Source organism: Odontesthes bonariensis, chromosome 8, assembly GCF_027942865.1.
Source record: "Odontesthes bonariensis isolate fOdoBon6 chromosome 8, fOdoBon6.hap1, whole genome shotgun sequence".
Classification (NCBI taxonomy): Eukaryota; Metazoa; Chordata; class Actinopteri; order Atheriniformes; family Atherinopsidae; genus Odontesthes; species Odontesthes bonariensis.
In genome coordinates this window covers 768,125-791,893 of record NC_134513.1, presented here as the reverse complement: position 1 = coordinate 791,893, position 23,769 = coordinate 768,125, and the positions used below count along the sequence as shown (strand labels likewise).

Below are 23,769 nucleotides of genomic sequence, written 5' to 3'. Positions count from 1 at the left end.
CATTGATTCCAAATCAGTCCAGTTCACACAGAGCTGATTATAAACAGTTTCCAGCTACAGAAACCCACTCCATCAGAACCAGAACCAGAACCAGGAAGAAACCTCCAACAGATCCAGAACCAGGAACAAACCTCCATCAGATCCAGAACCAGGAAGAAACCTCCATCAAAACCAGAACCAGGAAGAAACCTCCATCAGAACCAGAACCAGGAAGAAACCTCCATCAGAACCAGAACCAGGAAGAAACCTCCAACAGATCCAGAACCAGGAAGAAACCTCCAACAGAACCAGAACCAGGAAGAAACCTCCAACAGATCCAGAACCAGGAAGAAACCTCCATCAGAACCAGAACCAGAACCAGGAAGAAACCTCCATCAGAACCAGAACCAGGAAGAAACCTCCATCAGATCCAGAACCAGGAACAAACCTCCATCAAAACCAGAACCAGGAAGAAACCTCCATCAGAACCAGAACCAGGAAGAAACCTCCATCAGAACCAGAACCAGGAAGAAACCTCCAACAGATCCAGAACCAGGAAGAAACCTCCAACAGAACCAGAACCAGGAAGAAACCTCCAACAGATCCAGAACCAGGAAGAAACCTCCATCAGAACCAGAACCAGAACCAGGAAGAAACCTCCATCAGAACCAGAACCAGGAAGAAACCTCCAACAGATCCAGAACCAAAACCAGGAAGAAACCTCCATCAGATCCAGAACCAGGAACAAACCTCCATCAAAACCAGAACCAGGAAGAAACCTCCATCAGAACCAGAACCAGAACCAGGAAGAAACCTCCATCAGATCCAGAACCAGGAACAAACCTCCATCAAAACCAGAACCAGGAAGAAACCTCCATCAGAACCAGAACCAGAACCAGGAAGAAACCTCCAACAGATCCAGAACCAGGAACAAACCTCTATCAGATCCAGAACCAAAACCAGGAACAAACCTCCATCAGATCCAGAACCAGGAAGAAACCTCCATCAAAACCAGAACCAGGAAGAAACCTCCATCAGAACCAGAACCAGGAAGAAACCTCCATCAGAACCAGAACCAGGAAGAAACCTCCAACAGATCCAGAACCAGGAAGAAACCTCCAACAGAACCAGAACCAGGAAGAAACCTCCAACAGATCCAGAACCAGGAAGAAACCTCCATCAGAACCAGAACCAGAACCAGGAAGAAACCTCCATCAGAACCAGAACCAGGAAGAAACCTCCAACAGATCCAGAACCAAAACCAGGAAGAAACCTCCATCAGATCCAGAACCAGGAACAAACCTCCATCAAAACCAGAACCAGGAAGAAACCTCCATCAGAACCAGAACCAGAACCAGGAAGAAACCTCCATCAGAACCAGAACCAGAACCAGGAAGAAACCTCCAACAGATCCAGAACCAGGAAGAAACCTCCAACAGATCCAGAACCAAAACCAGGAAGAAACCTCCATCAGATCCAGAACCAGGAACAAACCTCCATCAAAACCAGAACCAGGAAGAAACCTCCATCAGATCCAGAACCAGAACCAGGAAGAAACCTCTATCAGATCCAGAACCAGAACCAGGAAAAAACCTCCAACAGAACCAGAACCAGGAAGAAACCTCCATCAGAACCAGAACCAGGAAGAAACCTCCATCAGAACCAGAACCAGAACCAGGAACAAACCTCCATCAGAACCAGAACCAGGAACAAACCTCCATCAGAACCAGAACCAGAACCAGGAACAAACCTCCATCAGAACCAGAACCAGGAACAAACCTCCATCAGAACCAGAACCAGAACCAGGAAGAAACCTCTATCAGATCCAGAACCAGGAAGAAACCTCCATCAGAACCAGAACCAGGAAGAAACCTCCAACAGAACCAGAACCAGAACCAGGAAGAAACCTCCATCAGAACCAGAACCAGAACCAGGAAGAAACCTCCATCAGAACCAGAACCAGGAAGAAACCTCCAACAGAACCAGAACCAGGAACAAACCTCCAACAGAACCAGAACCAGAACCAGGAAGAAACCTCCATCAGAACCAGAACCAGGAACAAACCTCCATCAGAACCAGAACCAGAACGGGCGGCCATCTGCCTCGACCAACACAAAAAGTGGACTTTTGAAATGTATGCGAGCTTCTCAAAGTCGAACAAACCCAGACTGAGCAAATTCTGCAAAGTTCCGCTCATCTGGATTCGGTTCTGTACGAGCTCCTAAAGTCCAACTTTTTGCATCTCGGAACAGAAAAGAGAAGCAGACTACTGCTGGATTCTCTCTGCTTCTATGCAGATGATGTGCTTCTGTCGACCTTCGGCTGCTCTGGGGCGGTTCAGGTCCGAGGCCACGGTTCTGAACCGGGTCGGGGACGAGTCTCTGCCTCAGCTGGAGGGGTTTCAGTGGAGATGTGATGATAGGATGTGAGTGATTCAGCTGAATCAGAAACCTTCTTCCTCTGTAAAAACTCACAGCTAATGCAGGTAAAGTGGTACTTTGGGCTCGTTTTTAAATCAATCACATTTAATTAAGCAAAGTTTACGGGTATTTCTTTTGGCTCCTCTCTAAATCACACAATCTCAGCTGTTTGGAGGTTAATTCGTCCTCGTATATGCGGAGGAGATTGTCTCACACTGAACGGAGCTGAAGGTAATCCCTGGATGTAAAAGAAAGAATAATTAAAAGGTTAAGTGCTCATCATTTTTTTCCTCACAAAGAGAAGCTTTTAGCCGAGGCTGGTAGCTCATAGCTCTAATTTGCAGAAAATGTCAATACTGAAATGTCAAAGAATAGGTCAAACACCGGCTATCCAGAGCTCCACCAGGAAGCCTCAGAAGTGGGCCGGGGGTCCGGCTCAAATTAACAGGCCACGAGACTCACAAGAGTCCACGATTTGTGTTTAATTCCTCTATTTCTCTTCACGTTTATCAGTCACATGATCATCTATAAAGCTTAGAAGCTGATTTTCAGTTGTTTTATATGTAAAATAACTTCCAATATGTATTATATGTTACAGTATGTGCAGATTACTGACTGAAGGAGGGGAGGCCCAGTCTTTCAAATCTCTTAAAACCTTTAGATTATCCGCACAACGTGGCAGCGGAGTGCTTCTCCATAAAACATTTACTCATTATTCTTTTCATTTGCACAGAAAAAAATTTTTTTTTACACTAAAATACAGTAAAACTTCTGTCGTGTTCGGATAAACCCGGATAGTTTCAGGCAGAAATCTGAGTTTACTGTGTAACATCAGTCCTAATGTCTGTCTAAAGGCCTCTGAAACACTTTATCTTGAAACTGCCTTTAAAAGAGATATTTGTAAAGTTTAATTAGCGTGTGATATATTCACAGTGAATCAAACGGTTTCTGTACATTAAACAGAAGTAGGGCACAGATCCCAGCCAGGTTCAGAGTTAATTAGCTGTATGAAGGAGTAATTACAGTGTCTACGTGCACTAAAATGAATGATTGCGCACGTAATACGACTCTGTTGGCTGTCGTTCGAAATCTGGCTTCATTATTGTAACTACCTTCCACTCTACTCTGGTACAGTCAGAGGCTGTCTTTCAAACCGCATACTTCTCCTTCTAACTTTCTGAGTTAGTATGCGAGTTTCAGTAAGCAGAAGTTCCCGGATGCATACTAGATTCTCCTAAATGTTGGGTATGCATCATGAGGTTACTACTCATACTCAAACTACCCAAGATGCAACGTAACGTGACGTTGCCGATCGTCATTTCCTGTCAAAACGGCAGTTTCAAGCTAGCTACAACGAGGGTAGGATCACTTCCTGTTTTCAAAACAAAAGCACCAATTGTATGGTAATGGCTTTCCCTATGATAAAAGGCAACGGGTATTTTATTTTGTGAAAATAACCGGAAGTGCGTTGCTCACTGCGGCTAGCTTTAGTAGCGCCGAATTCGTGGGAACAAAATGGTAAACAGCCGGTATTTTGTCAGGTTTTCAACACGTTGGGGATCTAAACGACTACTTTCTCACCTGAAAATGTTTCAAATGTTGCTAAAGTTTACAGAGTTTAGAGCTTAAGAGAAATCAGCTTCAGGCCGGCTGATTTCGGCTCGGGCAGGAGCGAAATGCATTGTGGGTAAACGCTCTGCATACTGTCTGATCGATGAGTGTGTAGTATGTAGTATGCAGTTTATAGTATGCAGTATGCAGTATGTAGTATGTAGTATGCAGTATGCAGTATGTAGTATGCAGTATGCAGTATGTAGTATGTAGTACGCAGTATGCAGTATGGAAGTATGCAGTATGCAGTATGTAGTATGCAGTATGCAGTATGTAGTATGCAGTATGCAGTATGTAGTATGGAAGTATGTAGTATGCAGTATGTAGTATGCAGTATGCAGTATGTAGTATGCAGTATGCAGTATGGAAGTATGCAGTATGTAGTATGTAGTATGTAGTATGTAGTATGCAGTATGCAGTATGTAGTATGCAGTATGCAGTATGGAAGTATGTAGTATGCAGTATGCAGTATGTAGTATGCAGTATGTAGCATGCAGTATGCAGTATGGAAGTATGCAGTATGTAGTATGCAGTATGCAGTATGCAGTATGTAGTATGCAGTATGCAGTATGGAAGTATGTAGTATGCAGTATGCAGTATGTAGTATGCAGTATGCAGTATGGAAGTATGTAGTATGCAGTATGCAGTATGCAGTATGGAAGTATGTAGTATGCAGTATGCAGTATGCAGTATGGAAGTATGTAGTATGCAGTATGGAAGTATGCAGTATGCAGTATGCAGTATGTAGTATGCAGTATGGAAGTATGCAGTATGTAGTATGCAGTATGCAGTATGGAAGTATGCAGTATGCAATATGCAGTATGGAAGTATGTAGTATGCAGTATGCAGTATGGAAGTATGTAGTATGCAGTATGCAGTATGTAGTATGCAGTATGGAAGTATGCAGTATGCAGTATGTAGTATGCAGTATGGAAGTATGCAGTATGCAGTATGTAGTATGTAGTATGCAGTATGGAAGTATGTAGTATGCAGTATGCAGTATGGAAGTATGTAGTATGCAGTATGCAGTATGTAGTATGCAGTATGCAGTATGGAAGTATGCAGTATTCAGTATGGAAGTATGTAGTATGCAGTATGCAGTATGTAGTATGCAGTATGCAGTATGTAGTGTGCAGTATGCAGTATGTAGTATGCAGTATGCAGTATGGAAGTATGTAGTATGCAGTATGCAGTATGTAGTATGCAGTATGCAGTATGGAAGTATGCAGTATGCAGTATGGAAGTATGTAGTATGCAGTATGCAGTATGTAGTATGCAGTATGCAGTATGGAAGTATGCAGTATGCAGTATGGAAGTATGTAGTATGCAGTATGCAGTATGGAAGTATGCAGTATGCAGTATGCAGTATGGAAGTATGTAGTATGCAGTATGCAGTATGCAGCATGGAAGTATGCAGTATGCAGTATGCAGTATGTAGTATGCAGTATGGAAGTATGTAGTATGCAGTATGCAGTATGCAGTATGGAAGTATGTAGTATGCAGTATGCAGTATGCTGTATGTAGTATGCAGTATGGAAGTATGCAGTATGCAGTATGCAGTATGGAAGTATGTAGTATGCAGTATGCAGTATGTAAGTATGTAGTATGCAGTATGCAGTATGTGGTATGCAGTATGCAGTATGGAAGTATGCAGTATGCAGTATGCAGTATGTAGTATGCAGTATGCAGTATGTAGTATGGAAGTATGCAGTATGCAGTATGCAGTATGCAATATGCAGTATGCAGTATGGAAGTATGTAGTATGCAGTATGCAGTATGTAGTATGCAGTATGCAGTATGGAAGTATGCAGTATGCAGTATGCAGTATGCAAGTATGTAGTATGCAGTATGGAAGTATGCAGTATGCAGTATGTAGTATGCAGTATGCAGTATGTAGTATGGAAGTATGCAGTATGCAATATGCAGTATGCAGTATGGAAGTATGTAGTATGCAGTATGCAGTATGTAGTATGTAGTATGCAGTATGCAGTATGGAAGTATGCAGTATGCAGTATGCAGTATGGAAGTATGCAGTATGGAAGTATGCAGTATGCAAGTATGTAGTATGCAGTATGTAGTATGTAGTATGCAGTATGCAGTATGTAGTAGGCAGTATGCAGTATGTAGTATGCAGTATGTAGTATGGAAGTATGCAGTATGCAATATGCAGTATGCAGTATGGAAGTATGTAGTATGCAGTATGCAGTATGTAGTATGTAGTATGCAGTATGCAGTATGCAGTATGGAAGTATGCAGTATGCAGTATGGAAGTATGCAGTATGGAAGTATGCAGTATGCAAGTATGTAGTATGCAGTATGCAGTATGTAGTATGCAGTATGCAGTATGTAGTATGTGGTATGCAGTATGTACTAGGCAGTATGCAGTATGGAAGTATGCAGTATGCAGTATGTAGTATGTAGTATGCAGTATGCAGTATGTACTAGGCAGTATGCAGTATGTAGTATGTAGTATGTGGTATGCAGTATGCAGTATGTACTAGGCAGTATGCAGTATGGAAGTATGCAGTATGCAGTATGTAGTATGTAGTATGCAGTATGCAGTATGTACTAGGCAGTATGCAGTATGTAGTATGTAGTATGTGGTATGCAGTATGCAGTATGTACTAGGCAGTATGCAGTATGGAAGTATGCAGTATGCAGTATGTAGTATGTAGTATGCAGTATGCAGTATGCAGTATGCAGTATGTAGTATGCAGTATGCAGTATGCAGAATGATAATAAATTAATGAACCAGCGTGATAATGAAAGGATTTGATGTAGAAACATGGAGCTCCGTGCAGCTGCAGCCTGACAGCGAGTTGCACCCGGTTAGATTTCCGGCTTTGCACAGTGAGCAGAACAAACAGAAGACGGTCGGTGGAGCGTACCATCTACGCAGGACGGGGCGGCTCTGGTGGTGCCGGCCACTTGTCCCGGGAAGCAGGAGCACTTCACGGTTTGCGACCTCTCCTCGATCTTGTTCTTGTTGCAGCAGCGGTGCAGCGCCACCACCTCGCAGGTGCCCGTTCGGACCTGGTGCGCCGCTGCAGAGAAGACGGAAAACAGGGAATAATCAGCGGGGGGTGAATAATTACCACCTGGCCTTGGAGTGAGTCCCCAAAGAGCGTCTCCCTTTGGTCTTTATTGGATGATTTATACCACTTTCATCTCTCCCAGCAGTGAGAAAATGTCCCCTGAAAGTGAGACACGAACTTCCCTAAAAGAGCTCGTTCATCACAGAAGCTTCAGACTCCGTCTCTTACATACCAACATGTGAGCCCGAGGGCTTTAAAAGGAAGAATAATTACCATAATAGAAGGAGCAAAAGCCTAATTGTGTTCGTAGCTTTTCCGATTATTATTTTTCCGTTTCCGCTGCAATTGAAGTCTATGGCAGCCCCATGAACGCTATGGTAAAAAGTTGTGAAATTTGGCACACGTAATCAGCCAAGTGCCACATTAAAACTGAAGAAATTTCATGGCCCAAAGAGCTTACTCTCTAGCGCCACCAACACGCCAAAGTTCAAAGTGCATTCAGCCTAATAACTTTGGACTACTTGGTCCAAATTTCACAAATGAGGCATCGTTGGAATCCAACTTGCGTATACAGTGAACCCTCGCTGTAACGCGGTTCACCTTTCACGGTCTCGCTGCTTCACGGATTTGCATCGTGCATTGTGTTCTGCATTCTGATTGGCTAAACAGTCTCTCCGCTTCTTCTCTACCTGTGTGTCAATAACGTTGCGGTTTAATATGTACACGTACACGTTCATTACAGTTCTCAAACATAATCGATGGTGGCATGTCGGTATATAAGAATCTTTTTGCCCAGAAGAAAAAAGAGCGACAACAACTACCGATAACTAAGCTCTTCTCTCGAAGAAACACACCTGCACCGCGGGCTTTAGAAGAAAAAAGCGCTACAGAGCGGAGTCAGGATGCAGCGGCTCAGTCAGAGAGCAGTGAAATACACGCGAGTCACTATTTGTCCCACTGTACTGTACTTTGTATTTTTTTCACAATCATTTTTCATTTTCTCCCGTTCTAATCCAGTGACTCGGGTCGCGCTGGGGCGGCGCTGATCTCCGCAATTTGAAGCCTTCAGTTCGTATTGATGATTAAAATTATTATTTTACAGTACAGAAGTTATTTGTAAAAAAAAACGTTTATACAGTACTTTCATTTGTTAAAAACAAATGCTTGGGCCTGTAAAAAGGTTTTGTTCTTTGGTTTCAATGTATTATGCAGTATTTAATTGTATAATAATTGTAAAAGTAATAAAGGTTACTACTTCGCAGGTTTCGCGTATCACGGGTTCTTTTTGGAACGTAACCCCCGCGAAAAACAAGGGTTCACTCAAAATTTTCTGCCATTTTGAATTTTATCAAAAAGCTTAAAAAAGCATTTCAGGTCACAGAGATTGTTCGTTTTTCACCAGACTTGGAACATGGAATCTTCAGACCAAGCCGCACAAAAGTTATCATGTGGAATTTTTAATCATGCTTCCGATTTTTCCATAAAATCCAATCAAACTCGAGGTTGACGCCACCAAACCGGAAGTGAGGCCATATCTTGGCAACCATTTGATGTTATGACTTCAAACTTGTAACACAGACTCATGGCCACAACAGTAAGTGGCCCAAGAAGTTTGGTGACGTTTGGCCTATAGGTGGCGCTATATGTAGCAAAAATGCATTTTTTTCTCATATCTTTGGACCAAAGATTTGTCCAAATTTCACAAATCATGTACCGTTGGAATCCCTGGATGCAGACGAGGTCATAGCACCTCATGACGTCATCTGCGCCATATTGGATTTTCCGCCATTTTGAATTTAATTGAAAACCTTCAAAAAGCATTTAAGGCCATGCCTGTTGTCCAATCTCCACGGGACTTGGCACATAGAATCTTCAGACCAAGCCGCACATAACTTATCATGTGGATTTTTTCATTTTGCTTCAGTTTGCCAATGGCAGCCAATCAAACTCTACGCCGACACACAAACGGGACATTAGGCCGTATCTCTGCGATGCATTGATGTATCGATGCCAAACTTGCTGCATGGACTCATGACGCCCAAGCCTTGCCTATTGTGCCAGGACCCCCCCCCCCCCAATCGCTGCTTGCAGCTATATTTATCCGTATTTTAGTGTCTAATGTGAGACAAGTCCGATCCCAAAATCTGTAAACATTGCAAAGCTCAGTGGTCCCGAACAACCCGATTCAAATGTTAACTGATTAAATCACAAACATAGGATTTAAATGTTCTCTCTGAGGGTCCCACCACAGCATCTCAGTCAGGCTGAGGTCTGGACTCTGACTGGACCATTGCAACACCTCGATTCTTCTCTTCTTCACACATTCTGTTGTAGATCTGCTGCTGTGTTTGGGATCATGTTCTTTTTAGAGAGAAGAGGCTTTCTCCTGCAGCCCTTCCACACAAGCCACACCTGTTCAGTCTGTTTCTAACTGTGCTGTCATGACCTTTAACCCTCTGGAGTCTAAGTTCAGGGACTTTGAGGCAGTTGTCACCACCTTGACATTTTCAAGTATTTCAACTAACTGTAAACATCTATGCAAAAGTGACACATATGGTTGTATTCTGAAAAGCCGAACAAAAAACAATATGAGAGTGAAGTGAATGTAATACAAACAAGTTTTATTTAAATTGAGGGGAAACACAACTGTACAAAAAAACAAGTTTTAGAGGTCTTCAAACAGTGCAAGAAAACACACTATAAATATATCTAGCCAAGACTTTTGAAGGTTGAACCTTGTAAACAAAAGTGTTGGCTGCATAAAAGTAAAAAGTGCAGTCAGAAATGTTTTTTTTGTTTTCACACAAACTGTAAAAAAGTAATTGTAACTCCAGGCAGTGTCTCTGTTAGTTGAATACTAATTAGATGGGTGTGTAACACCCCTGATTGCCCCCCACCCCCCTGTCACTCTCCATGTGATAATTGTCTGTCACTGGCAGGACATTGCTGCCTCCCCCCACATGCTGGCTGAATGGGGCGTGTTCTCACCTGTGAATAGCCACTCAATCACCTGGTACTTTACATGTGAATAGTGATAGGTGTGGCCTCGGAGACTGCTGCAGTCTGAGACTACAGAAAATCCAAAGATTTCTGTTCACTCTCTTTAAAAAGGGCCAGCTATATAATTTATTTTAATATATATATATATATATATATATATATATATATATATATTTGAAAACTAGAAGTTTCAAGGTTTTTAATGGTGTCACTTATATGTTTGAATGACAAAAACTCACAGTTACAGATGTGTTTTTGGATAAGTGTCAAAAATCACCCCGGCGGGATTTAGACTCCAGAGTGTTAACCTTTAACATGCTAACTGAGGCCTGCAGAGTCTGAGATGTAGCTCTTGGGTTTCTGACCTTGGGGTGACCTTTAACATGCTAACTGAGGCCTACAGTAAATGATCGTATGTAACTTTCTCCCGGTGAGCTGAAGGCTGAGGAAATTTAAAAAAAAAAGAGAGAAAAATGCATCGCTGCAATATTTGGAGCCAATTACAAGATCACGCTCCATTGTCTGAATTATTTAGAGCCCGAGCTGCTCCAACCTCTTTTAATTGCTTGTGACATTTTCATGAGGTGTCTTTCTGCAGAGGAACTAACTGCTGCTGTGGTAAACAGTAAATCTGAGCTGACGCCATGAAAGCATCCAGGTAACATACACACATATATATATATATATATATATATATATATACATATATATATATACATATATATATATATATATCTATATATATATACACAAACATATATGTATATATCCATTGGTTGACAGCAAATCATTAGCAAATGAAATCCAACTAAAGATCTTCAGCAGAAGCCGCTGATCTCGACACCTTTTGGTTGGTCCTTTATTCGCCTTAAGGCCTTATTTTAAAAATCAACTGTGCACCTCATGTTTCTTGCAGTATGTTTTTCCCGATCTGTTTGATCAGATGACATGAAATATTGAACAGACGGCTGCTTTTTATACAAGTCAGCAGCAGGCGGACAAATGCAGAAAGTAAACAAACAGACAGGAAAAGGAAGTTCTGCTTTGATTGTGCAATCTTCTGCAACGTCTGATTGTGAGTCGGCTCTGGCCGTCCCACCTGTGCCTCCTCACACATCAAAGATAACACAGTTAGACAAGCAGAATTAGGGGGAAGCTTGCCAAACAAGCAGAGATATGACAGACAAACAGCGCAGCTGCTTCAGATGTTTGTAGGAGAACTTCTGCCAGCAGCTTCACACTGAGGCGCTGTGGTGTTTTGGACTAGATTTGGAGTTCCACTTGGACGACTGCCCAGATTCCCCCGCCACAGATACAGAAGAGAGCGTTTCACTGAGGAATCGGTCTGTTCTGCAACCCAACAGTCCGACTTTATACCTGCTGTGGAGCAGAGGAATCTCACATCCTGGGAGCTGCTGCTCTCTGAGTTATAAAGGACAAACACCAAGTCATGAAACTTAAATCACCAGCTGTGTTCGAAACCGCATACTTCCATTATACATACTGCATACTTCCATAATACATACTTACATACTATACTACAAACCTAAATACCACATACTACATACTTCCATACTACAAACTACATACTACATACTTCCTCACTGCATACTTCCATACTGCAATACTGCATACTTCCATACTACATACTTCACTGTGAGGAGTGGAACGTAGCCGGAAGGTGAACAACCAATCAACCACTTTCATCATAGACGTCACCAGATTGGGTCGTCTAACGTAGCGCCGCCTACTGATCGGGAAGTGAACTGCCTCGGGTGTCCGACATCCCAACGGAGAACTTCGAAAGGTTTAAAGCCTCTGCTTGACCACGGAGCCGGATAGCGACGGAAAAGCATACAGAGGCCTTGAGAACTCCTCCACACCGATTTCTCAAATTGAAAGAGCTGGATCAGACTTGGACAGCGATAAGGAAGGTTAAGGCCTCGGTGAGGGTGCCACCACAACTACAGCAGCACAGCTACAGCAGCACAACTACAGCAGCACAGCTACAGCAGCCCAACTACAGCAGCACAACTACAGCAGCACAACTACAGCAGTACAACTACAGCAGCACAGCAGCACAACTACAGCAGCACAAGTACAGCAGCACAACTACAGCAGCACAGCTACAGCAGCACAAGTACAGCAGCACAACTACAGCAGCACAGCTACAGCAGCACAGCTACAGTAGCACAACTACAGTAGCACAACTACAGTAGCACAACTACAGCAGCACAAGTACAGCAGCACAACTACAGCAGCACAGCTACAGCAGCACAGCAGCACAGCTACAGCAGCACAACTACAGTAGCACAACTACAGTAGCACAACTACAGCAGTACAACTACAGCAGTACAACTACAGTAGCACAACTACAGTAGCACAACTACAACAGTACAACTACAGTAGCACAACTACAGTAGCACAACTACAGCAGCACAAGTACAGCAGCACAACTACAGCAGCACAGCTACAGCAGCACAACTACAGTAGCACAACTACAGTAGCACAACTACAGTAGCACAACTACAGCAGCACAACTACAGTAGCACAACTACAACAGTACAACTACAGCAGCACAACTACAGCAGCACAACTACAGCAGCACAACTACAGCAGCACAGCTACAGTAGCACAACTACAACAGTACAACTACAGTAGCACAACTACAGCAGCACAACTACAGCAGCACAACTACAGTAGCACAACTACAACAGTACAACTACAGTAGCACAACTACAGTAGCACAACTACAACAGTACAGCTACAGCAGCACAACTACAGTAGCACAACTACAGCAGCACAACTACAGCAGCACAACTACAGTAGCACAACTACAACAGTACAACTACAGTAGCACAACTACAGTAGCACAACTACAGTACCACAACTACAGTAGCACAACTACAGTAGCACAACTACATCAGCACAACTACATCAGCACAACTACATCAGCACAACTACAGCAGCACAACTACAGCAGCACAGCTACAGCAGCATAACTACAGCAATACAGCTGCAGCAGCACAACTACAGCAGCACAACTACAACAGTACAACTACAGCAGCACAGCTACAGCAGCAAAACTACAGCAGCACAGCTACAGCAATACAGCTACAGCAATACAGCTACAGCAGCACAACTACAGTAGCACAGCTACAGTAGCACAGCTACAGCAGCACAACTACAGCAGCACAGCTACAGCAATACAGCTACAGCAACACAACTACAGCAGCACAACTACAGCAGCACAGCTACAGCAATACAGCTACAGCAATACAGCTACAGCAACACAACTACAGCTGCACAACTACAGCAGCACAACTACAGCATCACAACTACAGCAGTACAACTACAGCAGCACAGCTACAGCAGCACAGCAATACAGCTACAGCAGTACAACTACAGCAGCACAACTACAACAGCACAGCTACAGCAGCACAGCTACAGCAGCACAACTACAACAGCACAGCTACAGCAGCACAGCTACAGCAGCACAACTACAGCAGCACAACTACAACAGCACAGCTACAGCAGCACAGCTACAGCAACACAACTACAGCAGCACAGCTACAGCAGTACAACTACAACAGTACAGCTACAGCAGCACAACTACAGCAGCACAGCTACAGCAGTACAGCTACAGCAGCACAACTACAGCAGCACAGCTACAGCAGCACAGCAATACAGCTACAGCAGTACAACTACAACAGTACAGCTACAGCAGCACAACTACAGCAGCACAGCTACAGCAGTACAACTACAACAGTACAGCTACAGCAGTACAGCTACAGCAGCACAACTACAACAGTACAGCTACAGCAGCACAGCTACAGCAGCACAGCTACAGCAGCACAACTACAACAACAGATGCGTAAAGGCGCATATGAATTTATCAAGACGTGCGTAGTTAAGTGTTTGTGTCCATTGTTATGTTAGCGGGGTGTGACAGACTGCATTTGCACACAGAAAAGCTACATAGCAGACTTTTGTGGTGATTATTTGCTGGTCCTGTATATTTAATGATTGATACTGCAGTCATGTGACTATTTAGAGGCTTGCCATGCCTGAGTTGACACCACTGATCACATGTCACTTAAATGAGGAGTTAGGATGACTATTTAATTATTTTTATTCTATTATATTGTTTTAACTTTGATGCATCTTTGTTCAAAGTTCCCAAAATTTCGGACAGCTAATGTTGTAAAAAAAAATCTACTAAATTGGAGTTTAAAGTTAAAGTTTTAAAAAAATGTGTTAAAAGCAAAAGTTAATTTGTTCCGTCCTGGAGAAGAAGACATGTTGTTGTGAGTTAGAGAAAAGAAACACGTAAGATTAAACACTTTTATTATAATCCGTTTCATTCTGGAAATTCTGATTTTCTGGTAACTTTAAAAATCTAGCAATCATTGGAGATCGGAATATGAACAATTTGAGTAGAATAAGTAATATTTTGTCTCAGCAGAGCTGTGAGAGGCAGTGAAGGGCATCACTCCCATTAAAAAAAACAAAATATGGTAATTTAGTGCAAAGTCAGCGCTTTCCTCTGAAAGATCTACTGACAACATAACAACATAATCCAGAGATTCACTATTTATGCAGCACAAACTACTAAATATACTGGTCACATGAAAGAGTATTTCTTACTCTTGGAGTGTTTAAGCCTCGAGGCAGACTGAAAAAACTCTAAATATCATGCCTCCCACAGTCTTATTGGCCAGTTTAATACAAAGTAATGGATGCTCAGGGACTTTCAACATTAATACCATCAAACCTTTCTTTTTAAACACAACCCGAATATCAGACTTCAGGACATTATTCAACCTGAGGGGCCTAATGTTTTTTAGCTTTATCCAGTCATTTTCTTTTAATAAGCACCTCTTTGTGTTGTGCAGTTGCAGCTGCAATTCTCCTCTAAGCTTTGAGTATTTTAGTTCATTTCTGGCTGCCCTGCTATAAAAATGTCCAAGATGCAACATATTGTTTAGTTGTAGGTGAAGGAAGGTGTTAGCTGATAAGCTAAAGTAGTGGAAGTGGAGTTAATAATATTATGGACACATTAAACAAGCCAATTAAACCCTTTCCAGGTTTACCCTCAGTGCTCTGAGGAGGTCCAGTAACTACAACCAGGGGACATGCAGGCTGTGTTGGACCACAGATTCTGATAAAAATTACTTTGACATTATTGCATTTGTTTATTATTTCATAGCAGTTTGACTGAATGCTGTACTGGGATTTTTTTACACCAAATTTTTTAGATTTTCTGTCACGGTTTAGCAATAGAGGCGAAGGAGGAGGACCCAGATGCTGAACTTAAAGGGGTTTATTATAAATATAAATGAAAATCACAGCCACTACTGGAGAACCACAAAACTAAACTAGAAAAACAACAACTCCTAAAGAAGAAATAACTAAAACTAAACTGTACAAAACCAAGGAAGCTGAATCTATTGACGGGGAAAACCATGAGTAATAACGACAGGAAAAATCATGGGAAGTATGACAGAGGATCTCTGACAAAGACTGAAAGGAACTAGGAGACTAAATACTGTGGGGAGAGTGATTAGTGAATGGGTACAGCTGAGGATGATTGATACAGGTGAAGGGAGTGGAGCTTTTGGAAAGGAGAGGAAATGGAAAAGCTAGACTAATAAGAAAACCAAACAAACAAACCAGAAAAAACACAAAAATACATGGATCGTCACATTTGACTCTCTTTAAATGGGAAAACTCCCACTTCCTTCCTGTTCTGAATAGCTTTTAGCTTTAGCTTTAGTGTTAGCGCTAGCTTTAGCTTTGGTGTTAGCGCTAGCTTTAGCTTTAGCGTTAGCTTGCCCCCTCAGAAACCCTCTGCTTCACCAAAGTAAAGAGCCCTCTGAGTACAGTTTTCTTTCACTTATCATATTTGGCCCCTCATTTCATCAACTTTACAAGCTTCTCAATTAAATTTATTTTGGAAAACATTTTCTGTTTTAAATGCGAAGCATTGTCATAGTCTGGATGCTACGTTTAGCACGCTCAGTAGCAACATAGCCCATTCTTCGCATAACCAGCACAGGTCGAGTTTCCAATAATGCTTCATTACACAGTTTGAATTATTACACAGAAAAGGTTGAGGGAGAACTTTTTTACAAGTTTACAGAAAATGTTTTATGTCTTCTTCAAGGTTTTTAAGCGTTTGTTAGTGACGCTACTTCTTTTATCGTGTTGGTTTCGGTTACATGCTGCCATTCCGACATTGACGTTCAATTGTCGGAATGGTGACATTTTTTTAAGAAATGAAACGTCCCGTCATTCCGAATTTCATTTTTTCTTTTGTCGAAATGGCGGTATGATTTTTTCTTTTCAACATACCACCATTCCGACACGCGATTTCAGCACCACACGTGTGGACAGCTCGCCATCCAATAATAGGGCTGCAGCAGCTACAAATGCCCGAGAGAGAGACATTCCAACACGCAAGTCAAGCAAGACTGATCGCACCCACTCAGAAATTTACTGATGATGAGGGCTGACGAGGGGCTCGTTGTGTAGCCAATATTTCATTTGGCAGTGTAAAACGGATGCTATTTGTTTTTGTGACAATTGCCTCAATTAATTTGACCTTAAACCACTGAGAATGCTGTCAAAGTGAAGCCTCACAACAGCTGGTAGGCTAGATCTTTATCAGGACAATGGACACTTGGGTTCATCGGCAGATAAAATGTCTTAAATTTCGCAGATTTTCGAAGATTGGCATTAAATTTCATCTGGGCGGAATGAAAGAAAGATATGTCTGGAGAGAGCTTTTGTGTGTGCGCGAGTACTTCCGGTGAAAACTTCCGGTGATTTGACAGCTAACGCGTCAGGTTAGGGCCAGTGGCCGTAAACAGAGGTTATAGCCGAGAAGAAAGATGATAATATAACGTAGCTAAAAAGACTAGCTTTCTTCAGTAGCCTAATGCTTACCGATTTGGCAAGCCTAGCAGCCTCGTTGCTAATGCTAGCCGCCGTAACGTTACCAACTATACCCGACGTCAAGGAGTTGGCTGAGCAGGTTATGGAGGGGCTGGCAGAGTTAACTTCATAATGGGTGAGTGCAGGTTTCATTCACTTGTTTTCATTCTTTCACAGGATTGATTCACTTCATTGGTTTATCCGACCGGGGAAAATTGCCAGGGCCGATTTTTTTTTCCCAGTCCGGCCTGACAGCTCCCAACAAGTGTCGGAATGGTGGTACCAAACTGTCGGTATGGCGGGATGTCGCAGTGGCGTCATGTCTGAGTGACGGGATGTCGGAATGCCGGTTGCATACCGTTGGTTTCAGCACTGAGACCCAGCCTGTACCTCCTGAAACTACACAGCCAAGTTTAATTCAGTTATTCCTAGTTGTCATGTTCTTAGAAATTATATCAGAGAGGCAGCAACATGCACGAGGACGTCGGTCATGGTAAAGGAATCATGAGCTAAAGTGAACCCCAGATGCAGCTTAAAATAATTCATTTTTCAGTCTTCAGATTTTACATTTTTTTGTATGTTTCTAGAAACCTTTCATAATAACCTACATGTTTCTTAACCTTGTAGCACCCACAGTTGCAGATATGCAACAAGCTTTTTATTTATTTACATTATTTATTTACATTACTTGATTTTTTAAATTTACATACATTATTTGCATTCATGTGTAATATTTTTTTACATTACATTTTATGTGCCGACAGTTGTCACAGCAATCATTTTCTTGGCTCACTGAATTACACTCTGCTCTGCGGTGGTCTGTTCCAGTTTGTTCTGCTCTCGTTTGATGTGCTCTGCTTTGTCCACCTTTCACAGCAGTTACTGCTGAACTTTCACTATAACGATCTGCACAGAATGACTTGGTTTTGTGAACAAAATTAATCAGGAAAGCCCACAGCTGCAAATATGCAACATTGTCTAAAATGATCAAAAATAGCCCAATTCCAAAAATATTGGTTTATTCCCACCCAAAAAGATGCAAGAAGAGCCAAAATGATTTTTTTCAATGATTATTCATATACTTGGGTGCTACAAGGTTAACCAAAACAGCCCAATGTCAATCTGCAGGTTTTGAAAGGGTATTTGATGACAAACTTTGATCATTTCTTAACCCCAGCCCAGTAGACTCAGAGCTGGGGGACTTATTGCCCCACCGCCCCTCCTGCCACTTTAATGCAGACTTGTTTGGTGGTTGGTTGGAGAAGATGAGGTCTGAGCTTAAATGGCAACATGAGAAACATTGAGATTACTTCACAGTGCGCAGCTACACACCACATTACCACAGAGACGGCGTATCAGGGCTTCATATTGGTGTGATTTTACAAGCATTTCTTCCTCTGAGTGGATCCTTTGAACCAAAGGTGCTTTCACAGAGGAGCGATGGCCTTTTTCTCTCTGCTGAAATTACTTTGCTTGAGAAGCTTTTACACGTCGGTCTCTGGAGACGGAGAGGAAGCTGCAAATGACGCATCCAGTCATGAAGCTGCTGTGAATGTTAATGCAATCATCACTTAGCCTTGTTTGTGGCATTGTGAGCAGCCACAGAAAACCACAGATTTCCCTCACAAATGATCCCAAAACAGATCCAAGCAACCCAACTTAATTCATCTGTGAGTACAGACTGACTGTCATCAGCACCGTCTCTGATGGTGAGTTACTGCCAACAGTGTTTTCCTCTCTGGGCCAGATTATTCTGATGCCGCACGCTGTATAAGTCATTTTTATTACCAGCTGCAGAAGGTGGAAGGTGCAGAGCCAGCAGTGATCTTTGAGGCATAAAACACAGAATGTAAGTCAGACATCTGGGTCGTACCTCACTGTAAGAGTCTGGGAGGCGTCTGCAGTGAAATACAGCGAACTGAACACGCTCCAGAGTCTGAAACATCTGAAAACACTGAGAACGTATTTCATTCCTCTCAGGCTCAACAGCCTGGTTCCTGCTAAGTGGATTTTCATTGTGGACTCCAGCATCCGAGGCCGTGAGCTCTCTGCAGGGATCACAGTCTGAAGGTCGGGATGGAAACTTTTTACACCCACCGGAGCGACCAGAGACTGGGTCAGAACATTCAGGGGCAGATGCAGCCATGGTTGTCTTTTAATAGAGTTTTAATAAAGATTATGCTTTCATTGAGTTGATCTCACATAATATGACTAACCATGTCCTGATCTGTTACGTGACGTGTCGTGACATGAACTGTCATAACTTGTCGTGATGTGTCGTGACGTGACTTGAACTGTCGTGACGTGTCGTGACGCAATGTGACGTAACGTGAACTGACGTAACTTGCCGTGACATGTCGTGACTTGAACTGACGTAACTTGTCGTGACGTGTCGTGACTTGAACTGACGTAACTTGTCGTGACTTGAACTGACGTAGCTTGTCGTGACGTGTCGTGACGTGTCGTGAACTGTCATGACGTGTCGTGTCATGACTTGAACTGTCGTAACTTGTCGTGACGTGTCGTGACTTGAACTGTCGTAACTTGTCGTGACGTGTCGTGACTTGAACTGTCGTAACTTGTCGTGACGTGTCGTGAACTGTCGTGACGTGTCGTGTCATGACTTGAACTGTCGTAACTTGTCGTGACGTGTCGTGACTTGAACTGTCGTAACTTGTCGTGACGTGAACTGACGTGAACTGACATGAAGTGACGTGACTTGAACTGTCGTAACTTGTCGTGACGTGTCGTGACGTGAACTGTCGTAACTTGTCGTGACGTGTCGTGACTTGAACTGTCGTAACTTGTCGTGACGTGTCGTGAACTGACGTAACTTGTCGTGACGTGACGTGTCGTGACTTGAACTGTCGTAACTTGTCGTGAGGTGTCGTGACGTGAACTGTCGTAACTTGTCGTGACGTGTCGTGAACTGTCGTAACTTGTCGTGACGTGTCGTGACTTGAACTGTTGTAACTTGTCGTGACGTGACGTGAACTGTCGTAACTTGTCGTGACGTGTCGTGACTTGAACTGTCGTAACTTGTCGTGACGTGTCGTGACCTGTCGTAACTTGTCGTGACGTGAACTGTCGTAACTTGTCGTGACGTGAACTGTCGTAACTTGTCGTGACGTGTCGTGACGTGAACTGTTGTAACTTGCCGTGACGTGAACTGACGTAACTTGTCGTGACGTGAACTGTCATAACTTGTCGTGACGTGTCGTGACGTGAACTGTCGTAACGTGTCCTGACTTGAACTGACGTAACTTGTCATGACGTGTCGTGACGTGTCATGACTTGAACTGACGTAACTTGTAATGACGTGTCGTGACGTGTCGTGACTTGAACTGACGTAACTTGTCATGACGTGTCGTGACGTGTCGTGACTTGAACTGACGTGACGTGAACTGTCGTAACTTGTCGTGACGTGACTTGAACTGACGTAACTTGTCGTGACGTGTCGTGAACTGTCGTGACGTGACGTGAACTGTCGTAACTTGTCGTGACGTGTCATGACTTGAACTGTCGTAACTTGTCGCGACGTGTCGTGACTTGAACTGTCGTGACTTGAACTGTCGTAACTTGTCGCGACGTGTCGTGACTTGAACTGTCGTGACTTGAACTGTCGTAACTTGTCGTGACGTGAACTGACGTGAACTGACATGAAGTGACGTGACTTGAACTGTCGTAACTTGTCGTGAATTGAACTGTCGTAACTTGTCGTGAATTGAACTGTCGTAACTTGTCGTGACGTGTCGTGACTTGAACTGTCGTAACTTGTCGTGACGTGTCGTGACGTGAACTGTCGTAACTTGTCGTGACGTGTCGTGAACTGTTGTAACTTGTCGTAACTTGTCGTGACGTGAACTGTCATAACTTGTCGTAACGTGAACTGTCGTAACTTGTCGTGACGTGTCGTGACGTGAACTGTCGTAACTTGTCGTGACGTGTCGTGACTTGAACTGTCGTAACTTGTCTTGACGTGTCGTGACTTGAACTGTCGTAACTTGTCTTGACGTGACGTGAACTGTCGTAACTTGTCGTGACGTGTCGTGACTTGAACTGTCGTAACTTGTCGTGACGTGGCGTGTCGTGACGTGAACTGTCGTAACTTGTCGTGACGCGTCGTGACTTGGACTGTCGTAACTTGTCGTGACGTGTCGTGACTTGAACTGTCGTAACTTGTCGTGACGTGGCGTGTCGTGACGTGAACTGTCGTAACTTGTCGTGACGCGTCGTGACTTGAACTGTCGTAACTTGTCGTGACTTGAACTGTCGTAACTTGTCGTGACGTGAACTGACGTGAACTGACATGAAGTGACGTGACTTGAACTGTCGTAACGTGTCGTGACTTGAACTGTCGTAACTTGTCGTGACGTGTCGTGACTTGAACTGTCGTAACGTGTCGTGACTTGAACTGTCGTAACTTGTCGTGACGTGTCGTGACTTGAACTGACGTAACTTGTCGTGACGTGTCGTGACTTGAACTGACGTAACTTGTCGTGACGTGTCGTGACTTGAACTGACGTAACTTGTCGTGACGTGTCGTGACTTGAACTGACGTAACTTGTCGTGACGTGTCGTGACTTGAACTGACGTAACTTGTCGTGACGTGTCGTGACTTGAACTGTCGTAACTTGTCGTGACGTGAACTGTCGTAACGTGTCGTGACGTGTCGTGAACTGTCGTAACTTGTTGTGACGTGTCGTGACGTGAACTGTCGTAACGTGTCGTGACGTGTCGTGACCTGTCGTAACGTGTCGTGACGTGTCGTGACTTGAACTGTCGTAACTTGTCGTGTCATGACTTGAACTGTCGTAACTTGTCGTGACGTGTCGTGACTTGAACTGTCGTAACTTGTCGTGACGTGTCGTGACTTGAACTGACGTAACTTGTCGTGACGTGTCGTGACTTGAACTGACGTAACTTGTCGTGACGTGTCCTGTCGTGACGTGTCGTGTCATGACTTGAACTGTCGTAACTTGTCGTGACGTGTCGTGACTTGAACTGACGTAGCTTGTCGTGACGTGTCGTGACGTGTCGTGAACTGTCATGACGTGTCGTGTCATGACTTGAACTGTCGTAACTTGTCGTGACGTGTCGTGACTTGAACTGTCGTAACTTGTCGTGACGTGTCGTGACTTGAACTGTCGTAACTTGTCGTGACGTGTCGTGAACTGTCGTGACGTGTCGTGTCATGACTTGAACTGTCGTAACTTGTCGTGACTTGAACTGTCGTAACTTGTCGTGACGTGAACTGACGTGAACTGACATGAAGTGACGTGACTTGAACTGTCGTAACGTGTCGTGACTTGAACTGTCGTAACTTGTCGTGACGTGTCGTGACTTGAACTGACGTAACTTGTCGTGACGTGTCGTGACGTGAACTGTCGTAACGTGTCGTGACGTGTCGTGACCTGTCGTAACGTGTCGTGACGTGTCGTGACTTGAACTGTCGTAACTTGTCGTGTCATGACTTGAACTGTCGTAACTTGTCGTGACGTGTCGTGACTTGAACTGTCGTAACTTGTCGTGACGTGTCGTGACTTGAACTGACGTAACTTGTCGTGACGTGTCGTGACTTGAACTGACGTAACTTGTCGTGACGTGTCCTGTCGTGACGTGTCGTGTCATGACTTGAACTGTCGTAACTTGTCGTGACGTGTCGTGACTTGAACTGACGTAGCTTGTCGTGACGTGTCGTGACGTGTCGTGAACTGTCATGACGTGTCGTGTCATGACTTGAACTGTCGTAACTTGTCGTGACGTGTCGTGACTTGAACTGTCGTAACTTGTCGTGACGTGTCGTGACTTGAACTGTCGTAACTTGTCGTGACGTGTCGTGAACTGTCGTGACGTGTCGTGTCATGACTTGAACTGTCGTAACTTGTCGTGACTTGAACTGTCGTAACTTGTCGTGACGTGAACTGACGTGAACTGACATGAAGTGACGTGACTTGAACTGTCGTAACGTGTCGTGACTTGAACTGTCGTAACTTGTCGTGACGTGTCGTGACTTGAACTGACGTAACTTGTCGTGACGTGTCGTGACTTGAACTGACGTAACTTGTCGTGACGTGTCGTGACGTGAACTGTCGTGACGTGTCGTGTCATGACTTGAACTGTCGTAACTTGTCGTGACGTGTCGTGACTTGAACTGTCGTAACTTGTCGTGACGTGTCGTGACTTGAACTGACGTAACTTGTCGTGACGTGTCGTGACTTGAACTGTCGTAACTTGTCGTGACGTGTCGTGACTTGAACTGTCGTAACTTGTCGTGACGTGTCGTGACGTGTCGTGACTTGAACTGTCGTAACTTGTCGTGTCATGACTTGAACTGTCGTAACTTGTCGTGACGTGAACTGTCGTAACGTGTCGTGACGTGTCGTGTCGTGAACTGTCGTAACTTGTCGTGTCGTGTCGTGACTTGAACTGTCGTAACTTGTCGTGACGTGTCGTGACTTGAACTGACGTAACTTGTCGTGACGTGTCGTGACTTGAACTGACGTAACTTGTCGTGACGTGTCGTGACGTGAACTGTCGTAACTTGTCGTGTCGTGACTTGAACTTTCGTAACTTGTCGTGACGTGTCGTGACTTGAACTGACGTAGCTTGTCGTGACGTGTCGTGACGTGTCGTGAACTGTCATGACGTGTCGTGTCATGACTTGAACTGTCGTAACTTGTCGTGACGTGTCGTGACTTGAACTGACGTAACTTGTCGTGACGTGTCGTGACTTGAACTGTCGTAACTTGTCGTGACGTGTCGTGAACTGTCGTGACGTGTCGTGT

At 43.7% G+C, this 23,769-nt stretch overlaps 1 protein-coding gene across 1 annotated transcript in view; it reads right to left on the bottom strand.

Annotated features, from left to right (window-relative positions):
• Window positions 1-23,769, bottom strand: part of LOC142385731 (chemokine-like protein TAFA-2) — an 83,893-nt gene that overhangs the window by 15,725 nt on the left and 44,399 nt on the right. Inside the window, exon 3 of the mRNA XM_075472443.1 lies at window positions 6,899-7,054. Coding sequence (XP_075328558.1) covers window positions 6,899-7,054 — 156 coding nt within the window. The remainder of the gene's footprint in view (window positions 1-6,898; window positions 7,055-23,769) is intronic.